The sequence below is a fragment of the Dryas octopetala genome, chromosome 6 (genome assembly GCF_963921425.1).
Source record: "Dryas octopetala chromosome 6, drDryOcto1.1, whole genome shotgun sequence".
In the NCBI taxonomy this organism is placed as follows: domain Eukaryota; kingdom Viridiplantae; phylum Streptophyta; class Magnoliopsida; order Rosales; family Rosaceae; genus Dryas; species Dryas octopetala.
In genome coordinates this window covers 9926687-9943501 of record NC_141371.1, presented here as the reverse complement: position 1 = coordinate 9943501, position 16815 = coordinate 9926687, and the positions used below count along the sequence as shown (strand labels likewise).

Genomic DNA, 16815 nt, shown 5'->3' with positions numbered 1-16815 from the left:
AGCTCCGCGAAGCCCACCACCGTGCGCAGCTCTGGGTCTCACCCTTTCTCTGTCTCTGTCCGATGACCAACCCACCCCCTCCTTCGCTCCTCCCCCACCCCATGCCTCTGCCGAGCTCAACTCTCTCTCTCTCCCTCCTTCCCTCTCTCCTCCCTCCTTTTTTTTGTCTCTGTCCGGCCAACCCAGCCACGCCACCCCACAGCACCACCTCCCTGCCACACTCCCTGTTGCATGCCAAAAGTAAAAAAAAAAATTGCAGACCGTTCGACAGTCATCCGCCGAAACCGGTGGGTTCGTTCGGCAGCCATCCGTCGAAGTCGTTAGTTTCGTTCGGCAGTCATCTGCCGAAGCCATTAGTTTCGTTCGGTGGCTGTCTACCGAACCAACTGCAGCAACAGAGAAAGGGAGGGAAGAGAGAAGGGAGAGAGGAGAGAGAGAGAGAGAGAGAGAGAGAGAGAGAGAAGTCGAGCAGGGGCTGAAAGGCTGGTTGGGCCATCGGACAAAGACAGAGAAGGTGGTGAGACAGAGAAGGTGGCGCGCGGTGGTGGTGCTGCGAGGAAGGTGGTGCTGCGCGCGGTGGTGGTGCGAGGAAAGTGGTGATCGGGCGAGTGGAAAGGAGAAAGGGGCTGCCGGGCTTGGAAGGAAAAAAAAAAAACAGATGGGGTGTGCGAAGGAAGGGGTGTGCAAGGGCTGTATAGTCTTTTTTTTTTTTTTGTTTTTTTTTTTAAAATAGGGGTGTGCAAAAAGAAAAAATAGGGTGTGCAAATAGCAGCACCCATTTTATATTAAAAAAAAATTATTCAGAAATTCCACACAAACCCCCTACCCTCCCTCCCTGACCACACAGCAACCCCCATCCTTGACAATTCCCCCCACCCCACCAGCCCTCTCTTCCTCTTCCTTTCTTTTTTTTTTTTTTTTTTTTTTTTGTCTTTCTTCTCATTCTATCTTTCTTTGCAACACACTCGTTGAAGCACAAAGAGAGGTCGGCCTCCTAGTCTCCGATTTGAAGCTTCGGCGAGTGTGTTGTTGAGAGAGAGAGAGAGAGAGAGTGTGTGAGAAAGAAAGATATAAAGAAATAGAAAAGGAGGTTGCAAGGGGTGGAGGAGGTGGTTGTGGGGGTTGGAGGAGGTGGTTGTGGGGGTGGAGGGAGGGAGGTTGTTGTTGCTACATTTTTTTTTTTTTTTCTTTTTGAAAAAATTGTACTTGTGGGTAAATTTAGAAATTTTTTGGTATGGAAAGAATATTTTAAGATATGGTTTATTTCATATTTAGTACCTAAATTTTGACCCTTGTCTTAATGTAGTACCTAAATTTTTATTTGTCTCAATTGAGTACCTAAACTTTTATTTTGTGTCTAATAGGTACCAAAATGAATTTATGTTAAAATTGTCAACAAAAGTTAGGGGCAATATAATCAAAGTATATTTTAATTATTTTCTTTATATGTTTAAAATTATTAAAAAAAACACAACAAACAAAAAAAATAAAAAATTATAATTAAAATATAAATATAATTTTTTTGAAGTGACTATATTGCCCCTAACTTTTGTTGACAATTTTAACATAAATTCATTTTGGTACCTATTAGACACAAAATAAAAGTTTAGGTATTCAATTGGGACAAATAAAAGTTTAGGTACCACATTAAAACAATAATCAAATTTTAGGTACTAAATATGAAAAAAAAACCCTTTAAGATATGAATAATATCATTCTTAAACATATCTCATAGTATACAAAAATACCAAGATATTCCTTAAAATTAACTTGAAAAGACTAATACACTCTTATTTTTAACGGAAATAGTGACGGAATTAGATGGAGATTGGAGATTGTACATTGCAACAAATTTTAAATTCATGTGGTAAATTGACACAATTTTTTTTAGATTATAAAGTGAAATCAACTTCAAAGTTTAGGTGAGTAAATTGTAAAAAAAGCTAGATTATTAATTTATACATGGGTCAATTCCACTTTGCACCTATGTTGTTTGGGTCAAATAACACATTGGCTCTGAGTTTCAATGCTAGACCCAACTTTCAAATCCTTGCAATGTTAGCCCACCGTTAAATTGACCATCAAGTCAACCATTAAGCAAGATTCCAAGACCCTAATCCAAGTTCTTCAGTTTGTTTTACGAACCCAAAGCGTTGATCCCCAATTGGTTTCTCTTATTTTTTCTCTCTAAACCAAAGTCTAAGTGTTATTTTATAGTAAATCTACAATCTAGGTTTAATTAGGACTTTGGGTGGTGCATTGGGAGTAGGAAATGTGTCAAACATCCAGCTGCTAATTGAGCTAGAAACTTTTTGCTAAATACCCTCTAGCGTAAACATGTGGTGGAAGGCCACGTCAGCAAAAAAAAAAGTGGGCTCACAGTAAGTGTTTAAGGATTGATTTGATGGTCACCTTAAAGAAGGACAACATTGTAATGATTTGAAAGTTTAGGTTCAATATTGATATGTTTTGAAATTGAATAACCAATGTGTTATTTAACCTAAACAATAAGGATATAAAGTGTAATCGACCTTTGTACATATTATATCTAGCAAATATATTATATGCGTAATATGTCATATACACTATATAGTGCATATATATTATCAATAATCTTTGTAGATTGTAATGGCTAACAAACTAACACTATAGGTAATATGACTGTATCCTAATGTGTAATGTATAAGTGAGTTTTAATATACTTTATAAACTAAAAATATTACCCTTGGAAGTATTGTAGAATTTTCTCCCTTACACCTAAGTTCAATCCCCCCTCCCCTCAAATTAAAAAGAAAAAACTAACATAACATTGTATAAGTCATTATAAAATATAAATTAGTTTTACAATTTATATACTTTAAGGTTGTGAATCCTCCTGGCAACAAAAAAAAAAAAAGGTTGTGAATCCTAAATGATTGATAGATGTATAGTTAAATGTACGAATTACTTAGTGGTGCAATCCCTAACTTCATCTTTAGACACTTTTTCTTTCTTACAAACTTTATGGTTAGACTTTAATGAACCAAAGTAATTTGTATGATAGTCATAAAACTAGTAAGATTCTCTCTCTATATATATATTTTATAACTGTTAATTGTGTCATCCATTAATTTCGAATATTTCTCCCATACATTAATGAAAAAGCATGATTAATGTGACTGTGTGTGAGTATTTGAATGCTCTCTCACATCATACATTCCTCCCACATTAGAATCCACGCTAAAGAAGACCTCCATTAATTTCTAAGTAATTTGTAATGCATATTTTTCTTATAATATAATTAAACATACATAAATTCTCACTGCAAGACGTCTGTTCTTTAGTTAAACTAAAGAACAGACACATATGTTTCATGACTTTTTTGTCACCATTTTATCTTAAAATTAGTAGGATTTATTTTCTTAGGGTATAAATCATTAATCGAGACCTATTCATTAGTTTCAACTCTCATAGTTTTGAGTTTTTGTTCCTCGTTTAGAATTTAGGTTTTAACTCCAAAGTTTTGAGTGAGAGTTAAAACTTAAAATATAACCTCGAACAATAATTATTTACCCTAAAATATAGAACTGTATACCCTAACATGTTGAACCATGTAAAAAATGATTTAAAATTAACAAAATGTCATAAAAATACCCATATCCGTTCTTTAATTAAAAAATGGACGTCATGCAGAGAAAATTTGTATATAAACATATATGATATTTAAGCCTAAAAACAACTCAATTAGATGTATTCATTAGATTGGCTTGATCTAGTTCTTTAGGCCCTACTTGTGTGGGCGGGCGAGCTTGGACTTGAATGTTGTGTCTCAAACCTATCATGACATTGTCTTCAAGCTCGATTAGACATTGTCTCCAAACTCTATTAGACCCAGTCTAAACTTAACCCAAATTTGATAGTTTTGAGTTGGGACACAGGATAATAATCTCTAATGATAGTAGAGCTCGAAGTGAGCTTCTTTACCTAATTGTTTAAAATTATATTGCCTTTGTGTTTGTTTGTAAGTGTATTGAGAAACAAGTTAGGTACACAATGAGACATTACTTTTAGGATAGAAAATTTGAAAGGGTGGATACGAACTCGAAACTATCAGTGCATAAATAAATGCTTAATTTTTAGAGTTATAAGCGTCCGCATTTAGTGAATTCGTTTAATGACTCTCTTAAGTTATAATACTCAACTAGCAAACGATTAGTTTAGTGATATTTTTGTTTTACTTTGTTTTTTATCTAATTTTGTTGGCCCCCATTTTGTTCTACTTTCTTATGAGAGAGTTCGAGTTCAAATTCCTTTTCCCCAATAAAAAAATTAGTAAAAACAAAAAAAAGCATATTATAGGAATATGCTACCTTCTATCCACAATTTTTTGCCTAACACATTCGTAGCCCTTCAAATAATATTGAAAACAAAAAGAATAATTCTGTCCTTTCCGCTTTCGGTTTCGGTTTCGGTTTCGGGGTTCCTTCGTGGCTTTACGTGTACAAGATCACCGAATAAACGATCATGCTCATGGGTCCCACAATCCGGTGACAATACTCAAACCAAACCCACCCAGGACCCTCCGTCACCATTACACAATCACAACCGCCCACGTCTTCTCCCACATCATCACCACCGTCCACTCCATCCCAAAGTGGTTCCCACACACATGCCACCCTCTGTCCATTCGCTGACACGTGTCAAACACAAATTTTCAATTATAACCTCTTTTGTAGTGTTTTTATTTTTATTTAATTTTTGGCTCAGTTGGCCACAAAAGAAGCGCCAACGAATTTGGATCCAATTCTGGTTTCCATTATCTATCGCTTTGTTCGTTCGTTTCATGTAAACCTTTCACTCACTCGCTCATTTCAGTTCTCATTCCAATCCAAAGTCCCCAACCCTAACAATCTCCACCTCCATTTTTGCAGGCTCTGCAAAATCGAACCTTCGCTCTCAAGTTTTCAGGTGATTTCTGCAATTTCTGCTAATTGTTTATTGCATCATTTCATTGATTCATCGTTGTTTGGTTTCAATTTCACTTTGCACTTCGTTTTTTTTTTAGCTATCTGTGTAACTGCTTGGTTGCTGCTAAAACAAAGGTGTAGGAACTGAAAGGAAACTCGGAGATTTGAGCTTTTGAATGTTCTTTTATTTTTGGTTTTTGAATTGTCTGCACTCGGATTGAGCTTTGGCAATTAGCTGGATTCAGAATCAAATAATTTTTTTTATTTGATTTAGGATCGTGTTAGAGATTTTTAGACAAGGTGCAATTCTTTGAGTTTAGGATAATCATGGATGTTTGTGACTGTTTTCTTATAATTTTAGACAATTATAGATTTATTTTTAGTTTTAAATATTGTAAAATTTAAATACAGGTTTGCGTTGGTTATAGGATATCATGGATCGGCTCAAAGCTCCAGCCCGTCTAATGATAGTTTCAGATCTTGATCATACAATGGTGGGTTCTGTAATTGACTGTGCCATTGTGGTCTCTCACTTCATTCCCTTTGTGCAGTGATTTTAGTGGACAAATACTTTTTCATTTCAGGTTGATCATCATGACACTGAGAACCTTTCTCTGCTCCGATTTAATTCTTTGTGGGAAGCCCATTATCGTCACGATTCTCTGCTAGTTTTTTCAACTGGGAGGTCACCAACACTGTACAAAGAATTGAGGAAAGAGAAACCCATGTTGACTCCAGATATAACAATAATGTCTGTGGGAACTGAGATAACATATGGTAACTCAATGGTTCCAGATGATGGTTGGGTTGAGGTTCTAAATAAAAAATGGGATAGGAACATAGTCAAAGAGGAAGCAAGTAAAGTTCCTGGACTTAAACTTCAGGTAGAGTTTATAGATTATGGCAATTGATTAGTGACTCTGGTTGTTTGATGTATTGAATTCCTTCGATGGTTTGTATATGAAATTTCTAAACAATTGAACTTTATGTGGAATGCAGCCAGAAACAGAGCAACGACCACACAAGGTTAGCTTCTTTGTCGAGAAAGACAAGGCTCAGGCAGTGACAAAGGCTCTTTCAGAGGTTTTGGAAAAGCGTGGGGTAAGATATAACTCTTAGACAGTGTTGTTGCATATATACTGCAGACCTGCATTGAAAATTGTGTAATTTTTGCCAAAGGAAAAGTTATTGCGTTCAGCATTCATAGTGTATTTTTGTTACTGACTTTTGAGTCGTTTCTTCATCCTTGGTCAGTTGGATGTTAAGATAATCTATAGTGGAGGAATGGATTTGGATATATTACCACAAGGTGCTGGAAAAGGACAAGCTCTTGCATATTTGCTTAAGAAATTTAAGGCCGAGGGAAATCCTCCCATCAACACTCTTGTCTGTGGTGACTCTGGAAATGATGCGGAGCTTTTTAGCATCCCGGAAGTGTATGGTGTCATGGTTTGTAGTTCACCTTGTATCTCTTCATATTTAGGCCCTATTTTCTAACTGAGAATTGAGGTTGTCTTCATTAATTGACATTATTTTAATTATTGCCGATCGTGCAGGTTAGCAATGCCCAAGAAGAATTGTTGCAGTGGCATGCTGAAAATGCTAAGGGTAACACAAAGATTATTCATGCATCAGAGAGATGTGCAGCTGGAATCATACAAGCTATTGGTCACTTTAAGCTAGGTCCAAATTTACCCCCCAGAGATATTGCAGATGCTTCACACTGTTCGCTGGAAAATGTGAACCCTGGTCACATTGTAGTGGAATTCTTCTTATTCTATGAGAAGTGGAGACGTGCTGAAATTGATAATTCAGAGATCTACTTGGCAAGCATGAAAGCCGATTGTGTATGTTTAACATCTTCCTTTCTTCTGAATATTGAGTTTAATGAGATTACACCAGCTTATATGTATTGCACAAGTTTACGTTGTCAGAATTATTATCATATTTAGCATGTCACACTTTGACATCTCTTATAAATACTTTCAAATTTCTTTCTGGTAATTCATGACTTGATCATATATGTTCTGGTTCTTTTAGTAAACTTCTAGTCAGAAAAAAAAAAAAGAGTGCGTCACTTCTCATTTTGTTTATGGCATAGAAGGCACTAACTTAGAATTCATATCTATTTTCTGTGTTTTCAATTACTCTTTTGTTGTACATAAATTAAATCTATGACTCTGTGTGGTGGACGGTCGAGTTTGTGATACTCATTTATATACAAATAAAACTTAGTCTTGTGGTGATTGGACAAAGCAATGGAGTTGAGTGTACAGTGCCATATATTACATGAGAACTGATATGAAGTTTTTGGGTCCTGTTGAGTATGCATGCTACACCTTTATCAATGTTGACATTTCGGTAGTTTTTTCTATAAGAAGTCAAAATATATGAAGATTGTGAACTGAAAACATATCAAAAGTGTTATGCTTGGACAGTGTGTACAGATGTTTTATCTACATGTCTGTGTGTGAACCTACTCGATTTGCTTGAATGCATGCTGCATTCTCCAATGTATGACATCTTAATAAAGTGGAATTGCTCCTAAAAGTTATTATGGAACCTGTAAAATAGTTTAGTGACAAGGTAATAAATTTGGTTCCTGTTGACTAAAATGACTGTTAAACGTTATTTTTTCTGGTTTATTTATGGTTGAATCCTTTGATTGAGCAAATTTTTCTCTGTACTTTTTTTTATAATTAAATGGGCCTTGGATACTTCTTTTATAATTGAATGATATTTTCCACATCATGGCATCCCTTTTGCATCTGAATCACCTTAACTGTGTTCTGATCAGTTTCTAATCTTTAGTTATGCTTTCTTTGGGTCAGTGTCCATCTGCCACGTTTGTGCATCCTTCTGGTGTTGAGCAACCTATTATTGACTGCATAAATTCTTTGAGAAGCTACTATGGAGACAAACAGGGAAAACAGTTTCGGGTTTGGGTAGATGGGGTATTACCTACACAAATTGGTCCGAATACGTGGCTCGTGAAGTTCCATAAATGGGAATTATCTGGTGGGACTCTCTCTCTCCCCCCTCCCCCTCTTCTATTTGTGCAATCCAACATGGTTTACACTTTTTGATGCCGTGTCTATTCAATCTTTATTTGTTTTAATAGCCTCAATCTGGCATTCTCGTTCTTTTGAGTTTCTAATTGTGGACAGAGAAACCTAAACATGTATTCTAAGAGCTAACGACCATTGTAGGATTTGATTGGTTGTTGAGAGGACTTATGACTAAATGCATCGTATGATCTGAGTATCATGATAAGTTAACAGTAAGCAAACTTGATTTTGGGTGAACTTATTGCCATTGTTTTACTTGTCTTCACTTATTGAACAGTCTTCAATTTAGTTCAATAAATTCCAATGGAAGCCCAATACGCCATCGCTCGCCAGTGGTAGCTGTTGTACATTAATCAATTTACTTGTATAATTATATTATTTCTTGCAGTGGAGTATCAGATTATCTGGACCAATATATTTTCTAAATCTTTGGTGAATTTTTAGATTCAGAAGTTTGTTTTATCAATTTTATGCTGCCACTGTGATGCAGTACTAATTGCTTATTGTGATGTCATTCTTTAATCATTCGTTTTGCCAAAGGAAAAACATATTCTGTCATTTTCATTCTGAGAGACAGCTCACTGGAATATGCTGCATGCATCTTCTTATTCATATCGTGGATGTGAAAACTTAGATCACAATTTACCTTTTTTTGGTCTAACCTCACAGTCATAATGGGTTAGTAGTTACCCCCAGCATTCTCTAGAGCTGTTTTACTTTTAGTCAACATGTATATATGCAAATTTTTATCACTAATAAAGATAATGAGCTTTTCAATGATGAATTTTTTGACTTGATGATTATGGACAATGTGGAAAAGGTTGCATATTTTTAGAGCTATCATGAACAGCTAGGTTTTAGCTCCATATACTTGCAAATTTTTGCTGCTCGTTTGACTTTACACCTCACTGTAGGAGAGGAGACTCATGCAGCAATAGGGACTGCTATACTAAGTTCAAAGGTGAGATAGGAGATTGTGATTGGGTTAGTGTCTGCTTACGGTTGTGCTTTAACATTTCCTAAGAAGGTAATATTATTGTGTTTCAGGGTGCCAATGCTTCAGATGGTTCAAATTGGGTTCGCGTGCATCAGACATGGTGCAAAGGATACGAACCAAAAGATCCTTCAACATGGCTCATCTAAACTGTGCCAACAGCTTTCTTTCAAAGGTCTTTAGTGCCCTATAATTTCCTCTATTAAAATAATTGTTTCAGATGATCGTGTATGATTAATATTCAAGTTTTTTATAAAATCATATGTAATCATCAGCTACTGGATTCTTAATATTAACATTTGAAGCTAGCATTTGAACTCCAATGTTTTGACATCATTTTCGGTTCACTAATTTTATTTCACTTTTGCTTTATATTTGATCTAATCTTAAGTCACTAGGACTAGAGAAATGATAAGCAAGAATGGAATCTCTAAGCAAATAAAGTTGAATGGTTGAAGAACTAAAATTGAATATTGTTGTGTTCTGTTTCCATGGTATCTATGAAGTCCTTAGATTGAGATATGGAATTGTTGAAATCTGGGTGACTATCTTTTCTTCTGTATTATTCCATTTGCATGAATCATGGATGGTATCAATGGCATTAAAAATAAAGAATATAATTATTTCCTCTCATCCAGCTGTATGATTTTTTTATTTTTTTTCTGGGGGGTTTATTGAAGCTTTTAAGGGTACTCAATATTGCAAATTGTTTTTGCACAATAAAACTGCATAATGTGCACAAAGTGTTATGTTGATTGCTATTTTATATTTTGTATACATATATATATCATAATTTTTTTTTTTTAACATGGTATATATATTTAGAGAAGTAGGAAAGAAGATGAATTAATCATACGAGAAAACCTATCTCTTTCAATTTCCACAAAAATGGTTGGATAAATTTTCCCTTATGGCTAATCAATCTTATTCTCATCTTCTTTCTTTAAGTTAGAAGATATCTATCTACTTTTTTAAATACGCATGAATCTAGCCATTTATTCTATAAAATTGAATTCTAAACATCAAACGTAGCCGCTTAGATAAAACATTATATCAAATTTATAGTCTAGAGTCAATCATCTGGCCTCATCAACCAAGGCACATATGAGTAATAGTTAACATTTCATGAGATGTGCGATCATTCATGAAGGTGTAAATGTTTTATGTTAACTGTTATGAAATAGTATTGCTACACTCACCACCTTTATTTATTTAAGTTTTTAAAATGATGTGATAGTGTTTTATTTATTCCAATATCGGTCTACAATAAACCTAATTTATTTTTATCAAAAGGATCTTAATAATAGTCATATATTTATTATTCAATATTATAGAGCAAATAATGAAGAGCAAATTATAGCAATGGTCCTCGAATTTTATCCCGAATATCAATTTGGTCCACAAATTTGTTTTTTGAATTATATAGTCCACAAACTTTCATTTATGTATCACTTTAGTTCATTATATTAATTTCATATATATATGTATATATCTTTTTTTGTTAATTTTAGTCACGTATATCACAATGGGAAAAAAAATGATTAAAATTGACAGAAACAGTAGATGAAATTGACATAGTGGACTTAAGGGATACATGGGTGAAAGTTGATGACTAGAAAATTTATAAAAAAAAAAAATTTGTAGACCAAAGTGATACTAAGGGTAAAATTGGAGAACTATTATTGTCATTTGCTCAATAATAAATTAGATTTATAACACTTTTTAAGTGTGAATAAAGTTACATAACCTTTAATTTTATATTATATGGCTAAGACAAAAAATGAGCAAAGTAGAATATTTACATATAAGAAGATGACATGTTAATTTACCGAATAAATGTGATGAGTCTAGTATTATTGTCATAAAAATGACCAATAACATGGAGTCATCCAACACATGGTGATGAGTGAGTCTTTCATAAAGAACTCTTGAAGCACATATAAACATTGCAAGCTCCAAGTCCTAACAACCCAAGAATAGATAAAGCATATATGTATTCAGACAAACACAAATTACCAAATCCATTCATCGAGCCAAACTCTAACAATAAAAGCCCCAAAGTCCCAATGATCCAATTAAATGAATGCATGGGGGGGATTGGTGCTTGGTCAAATTTACTTACATGTGCACACAATACAGGTGCAATCAACCAAGCCCCACACGTAACATTCCTCAACCCAATTGCCCACGTGTCAAGTCAGAGCTGCACACCACTGACACGTATGATCAGATTAAAAATTCAAACGTACAAATCAAATCAAACCAAAAAATCCTTATCCACTCTCTATCCACTCTCTCCCCAACTTCACATCCAAACTCCAATCTCTCTCTCTCTCTCTCTCTCTCTCTCAGAGTATATTATTGTATATATATATATGTATATATGTGTGTGTGTCTGTTTTGGTTTTGGATTTGTGATTTGTGATTTGAGTTGAGACCAATAGACTTAGAATGGGTATGCGGATCGTGTATGGGGTGCTGTTCCTGTCATTTTCATGTGTCTGCATCAAGCTCATCCACCTTTTGCTCCACCCCATATTCTACTTCACCACCTCATGAGACTCTGAGAGAGGCTTTGAGACTGAGAAGTCAAAACTGCTGCAGATGAAATGGGTTAGCCAGAAAATTGATACTCTGGGCTTTTTAAGATGTATACTCAAATGGGTTTGTGTAATTGCATGTATTTGGTTTGTGATTCATGTGTGTGCTATTGCTGCTATATGTATTTATGTATACTTATGAGTGATGAGAGATACATTTGTTGGTTAGCTACAGCTTAGATGGAACTCTGTGTGTGTCTGTTTAGTCGGTGTGATGTACTGATGTCTAATAATATCAATATATCATGGGGAGTTGATGTACTTTGGTGCCAATACCGTTTGATATATCAAAGTTTATTGTTTAGCAAATATTGGCATATTTCAACAAGTTGTACCAGCTTTATTCGAACCCATATATGGTCTTGAGAATGAGAATATGAGATATTATGCAAGCATTTAACATTCATTAGAGAATGTTAAAATCATTCATTATATTTTGGTTGCTTGGTGAGAACTTATGCAATTTTGAAGAAATTAAGAGGGTAAAGTTGTCAAATCAAAAACACCAAACATAAAAGCAATGCGCACTAAAGTCTTTTTGGTTGGAATAGTTTAGAGAAAAGTACAATTTTCTTATAATATGTGTATATATTTGTGTGTTTATTTTTCTCATGGTGTGATGAAAGATAAACATAATAAATATTGGTGATGAGAGATAGATAGATAACCTAATGAAAAAATTTGTTTAGACTTTAGGGTAATTTGTTTTGGTGGAAAGAGAGGTCATTATAATAGTAAGTGGCTGATTACAAGGGTGAGTGAGTGGGTGGTTTTGCTGCGAATAATGGGAGTGAATAGGTTGTGCAGGCTGAGTGTAGGCATTATATTTTGGGCAACAAATGGCAAGGAAATCTGGTTGAGTGTGGAATCTGATTCCAAGTGTGTAAGTGGGCATTAGATTTGGGCTTCTAGGTTTGAGGACCTAAGACGGTTGGCTAGGCCCAGGATGGTTTTAGCTTATTTTGTTTGGTTTGGGTGTCTGCCTTTCGCAGCGCAAAGAATAATAATAATAATAATAAATGAAAGTCATTCGTCTATAATAAAAATTACGCTTAATTATCGATTTATTATCCAAAATTGTAACTCATTCCCACTTTACCACCTGAAAGTTTTTTTGTCCCAGATTACCACCTGTAACTTACATCCGTGTCCCGCTTTACCTTGTTCCGTCAACAATTCTGTTAATGCTGACGATCTGGCCGTTAATGCTGACGTGGCGCGCTAGATGTGTGCCACGTGTCACATCTTTTTTTATTATTCACATTTTTTTTTTTTATAAACTTTGAAAATTAATTAAAAATAGCTCCGAACTCAGAAAAATACACGAAAAATTTCTACGGACTCGTCTTGACTAGTACTAATTTACTATAAGGTTAAATTACCAATTTACCCTCTAAAAATTTCCAAAAAAATTAGAAAGTCCAAATTTATTTCTAAAAAATTAAAATAAATTTTCCTCTATTAAATAAATTCTAGAAAAAAATTCTAGAATTTTCGTAAACTCTTGGACAAATTCTCAAAAATATTTTGAAAAATTACCAAAAGCCTGTTTTAGAGAATTATTTTGAGACTTTACAGAAATTCTAGAATTTTTCTAGAATTTATTTTATAGGGAATTTTATTTTCCTCTAAGACTGAGAGGTCTTTTGGGTAGAAAGTGTTCACGAGAAAGGTATTGTTAGTTTTTAGAAGACTAACGGTGCAGATCTCATATTTTTTGGAGTTCGGGAGATTATTCTATGAATTTCCAAAGAGTCTAGAGTATTTTAATTTTCTAGAAATAAATTTAGACTCTCCAAATTTTTTGGAAATTTTTAGAGGGAAAATTGGCATTTTGACCCCATAGTAAATTAGTACTAGTCAAGACAAGTCAGTAGAAATTTTCCGTGTATTTTTCTAAGCTCAGAGCTATTTTTAATTAATTTTCAAAGTTTATAAAAATAGAAAAATAAAAACAAATCAAAAAATACAAAAAAGGATGTGACACGTGGCGCACATCCAGCGCGCCACGTCAGCATTAACGGAATTGTTGACGGAACAAGGTAAAATGGGACACGGGTGTAAGTTACAGGTGGTAATCTGAGACAAAAAAACTTTCAGGTAGTAAAGTGGGAATGAATTACAGTTTTGGATGATAAATCGATAATTAAGCCTAAAAACTATAATAAAAACGAGAGCTAGAGCAGTTAGTCGTTTGATTGACAAAATTGCCCCAACATGGTTTTTATTTTATTTTGTTTTAATTTTTGAGGGTCAAAGAAAGGATGCACATAAACTACATAACTACATAACCCAAATTCCCAAAAATATCAATGAATCAACACTTTACCGGTTAGTAGTTTTGTGGGTGGTTTTGTGAGCAGTTAGTATTTAATTAGATGTAAAGGATGTGTGATTAAACATCATATCAAAGAATCAACACTTTTAACGGTTAGTAGTTTTAGATACATCACAAAAATAATTACGTGTAATTTGATTATCTGTACATGATGACATAGTTTCTCCAAACGTATATAAGTGTATAACCCAAAAATACATACTTACTAGATATCGACAAATCACTTTCTTATTAAAGCTTCTTTTTCCCTAAGAATTAAAGGCTAAAATATACGTACAAGGTAAGTATGCATGTTGCCTAAGTCAAGCTCTTCTAGAAGTCATTTTCATGCTTACCCTTCCTTTTTCTTTCCTGTGTACATTAAATAAGTATCCATTTAATTTGCCCCCTGTTTTGTTTTTTGGTTAATTGGTATACAAATACAACTACACAGCCCGGCCTGTTTTGTTTTGTTTTTTTAATTTTTAATTTTTTTTCCTGAAAAAACATACAATTCAAGGCATGGAGGCTCTCTTTATTCATTACCAACCACAATAACAAATTAAACAACAAAAGTACTAAGGGCGCAGATTTGTGGTTTAACACCAAAAATTCAGATAAAAACAGCAGGTTTGTTACTCTTTTCCAATTACAGTTAGAGGCAAAGGAAAATACAGAGAAGTCATCAAACCAATTAATTAGTCGAACCATCTTATTTTTTTCTTATCGGGCCCAAAATATCGATCCCGAGAATCTAGATCGTCTCCTTGTTTTGACAATCCTCAATTTTTAATCTAAATCTATTTGAAGGCCCTCCCTCTTAATATGGTCAATATCATTGACCATGTACCCTTGAATACATCGTCCAATCCTAAACCCCATCTCCTCTTTTTCACACTATATATACACATTCTACCAACCTCATTCTAACAACAACTTCCCATTAAAAAAAATGGGTTTGCTTGCCTTTTCCATGTGCTTTTTGGGACAAAATGTTGGTAGTGTTCGACCCAAATTGAAGTACTAATTAATTACATTTCAAGAGAGAGAAAGAGAGAGAGATCATGGAAAACTCTATTGGAGTTGGGTTCATGGCTGTGTTTGCTGTGTCTGGAAGTGTGGTTCTCCTTGCCCACCAAGTCCACAAGCGTCTCCTCTCTCATTTCATGAAGAACATTGAATGTGAATTGGGTGGTTTGCTTTGTAAGTCCCATGATCATGATCATCACCCCAAAAAATTGGGTGGTATGCAAAACTTTCAATTATCTCTTCCTCTTATTTTTCAGTATTTTCCCACATGCACTTTGAATTCTAACACTCCCAATTTTATAATTAATTTTGTTTTTGGGGGGTCTATAGGGTCTGAGAAAACTCAATCCAAGAAGAGTGTTAGGTTTGCAGATGATGTTGTGGAACCTTCATCAAATAACAAAGAGTACCGCAAGAAGCGCTTGACAAAGCAGGCCAGAGATGGGCAGGTTGTGATGAAAATGGAGGGTGCTGTCCCAAACTTGCAGGGTCATGCCTCCAAAATTGAGGACACCATGCCACTCAACAGGCAGGCTCTTTACAAAGGGATCATTGAATTTAAGGCCCTCAAGGCACATGTATATTGAGTTAATTTCCTTGTTAATTGTTGGAGGGCGGGTCAATGTTTTGCATGTCTTCCATTTGTACATATATTTTGAGGTCTCTCTCTCTCTCTCTCTTCCTTTTTTCTTATAACTACTCATCAGGTATTGCTGACATGCATGTACGTTTTATTTGTCATATTATAAAGACCTTCACGTGATTTAGCGGTCAATGCAGAGACTTGTTCTATGAATGTGAATGGTCTTTTAGAAAATGTGAGAGTAGGAAGTAGTTCTTGGGAATAAAAGGGAATATGGTTGTTCAATTAATTAGTTGACCAAAACTGGGTATTATCAATGATGAGTCCATCATGTATCATGTACTGTATTTTTCTTCATGGAATGCTTCTGTATATTGTATCAAGAATTGACATGAATAACAAAAAAGGAGATTGTAAAATGATGGAAATATTCTATTGACTATTTGTTGTCTTTGCTGTATCTTCGTTACACACCTCATTCTTGGACTAATTGTGAGACTGGATTAGAGGATTCCAATTAATTAATTTGACAATAGTTCAAGACCAATGTTTGATAACCAGAAAATGGATGGTCTCTTACAATTGGATTAGACATAGTCCAAGATAACATAGTAATTTCATATATAAGGATGGAGTAAGATGTCTGAAATGTCATTAACATATAATGCATATCAAAATTTTCATTATCAACTTAAACGAGATTAACGATTTGAACTTAATTATTATCGTATTGAAAGTACAACACTGAAATTGTCAAAATTAAAAGAACATGACCAAAGTAGAAATTTCATGAAAATACTGGGACCAAAAGTGTCATTTGGCTAAAATTTGAGGTCAAGTTATCCCAACTATTGGACTATTAACTATTTCATATTTTCATTAAAGTGGACAATAGTCCAATCCCATTTCGCACCAAACAAGACGATATTTTAGTAGTTCAGTCCAATTAAAAATTTTGCAGACCAAAAGTAAATATCAAGTTCAATCCAAACTTTAAAAAACGACCCAATCAGTCCAACAACCAAAAGTTGGGCTTTCTAGTTTCTAACGCCAATAGTGGTTTTCGGGCTTTCCAAATCATCCAAAAATTTGATCAGTGCACCAAGGTCTAAAAACATTCCAAAATTTTCAATTTTGCTCTTATTAATTTTATTTTACCCTAAAAGGAATTGACTTGAGTACCAGTGAGCTTTTTAAGGATCGGATCAGAGTTTGACATGGATTTATTAAAAACGTTTGGTTCAACAATTAAATAGTGACATGTGTACTAAGTACTAA

The 16815-nt window shown here is 34.4% G+C and overlaps 2 protein-coding genes across 6 annotated transcripts; both read left to right on the top strand.

Moving 5' to 3' along the window:
- Positions 1-4740: 4740 nt before the first annotated feature.
- Positions 4741-9331, top strand: LOC147282212 (Sucrose-6F-phosphate phosphohydrolase family protein). Of its 4 annotated transcripts, none has more exons than XM_086247341.1 (10): positions 4741-4824; positions 4911-4947; positions 5358-5440; positions 5531-5830; positions 5946-6047; positions 6201-6395; positions 6503-6793; positions 7778-7964; positions 8929-8975; positions 9062-9331. In XM_086247341.1, exons 3-10 carry the CDS (start codon positions 5381-5383, stop codon positions 9155-9157), a joined length of 1278 nt encoding a protein of 425 aa, XP_086103467.1. In that variant the 5' UTR covers positions 4741-4824; positions 4911-4947; positions 5358-5380; the 3' UTR covers positions 9158-9331. The 4 variants fall into 4 exon arrangements, with proteins under 4 accessions (XP_086103467.1, XP_086103465.1, XP_086103468.1 ...); XM_086247339.1 differs by having other exon boundaries at positions 4748-4824; positions 5375-5440; XM_086247342.1 differs by having other exon boundaries at positions 4758-4824; positions 5352-5440.
- Positions 9332-14913: 5582 nt separating this feature from the next.
- LOC147282211 (uncharacterized) lies at positions 14914-15874 on the top strand. 2 transcript variants are annotated; one of them, XM_086249041.1, is made up of 2 exons: positions 14914-15128; positions 15285-15874. In XM_086249041.1, the coding sequence occupies exons 1-2, from the start codon at positions 14990-14992 to the stop codon at positions 15539-15541; spliced, it is 396 nt and encodes a 131-aa protein (XP_086105167.1). In that variant the 5' UTR covers positions 14914-14989; the 3' UTR covers positions 15542-15874. The 2 variants fall into 2 exon arrangements, with proteins under 2 accessions (XP_086105167.1, XP_086105166.1); XM_086249040.1 differs by having other exon boundaries at positions 14914-15170.
- Positions 15875-16815: the final 941 nt, after the last annotated feature.

Bases quoted from the DNA above. Each gene is read 5' to 3' on its own strand.
- LOC147282212 (XM_086247339.1), top strand. The intron at 5,441-5,530 runs GTGGGTTCTGTA...TTTTCATTTCAG, and splicing joins CAGATCTTGATCATACAATG to GTTGATCATCATGACACTGA. The intron at 5,831-5,945 runs GTAGAGTTTATA...TGTGGAATGCAG, and splicing joins TTCCTGGACTTAAACTTCAG to CCAGAAACAGAGCAACGACC.
- LOC147282211 (XM_086249040.1), top strand. From the start codon at position 14,990: ATGGAAAACTCTATTGGAGTTGGGTTCATGGCTGTGTTTGCTGTGTCT. The intron at 15,171-15,284 runs GTATGCAAAACT...GGGGGTCTATAG, and splicing joins TCACCCCAAAAAATTGGGTG to GGTCTGAGAAAACTCAATCC.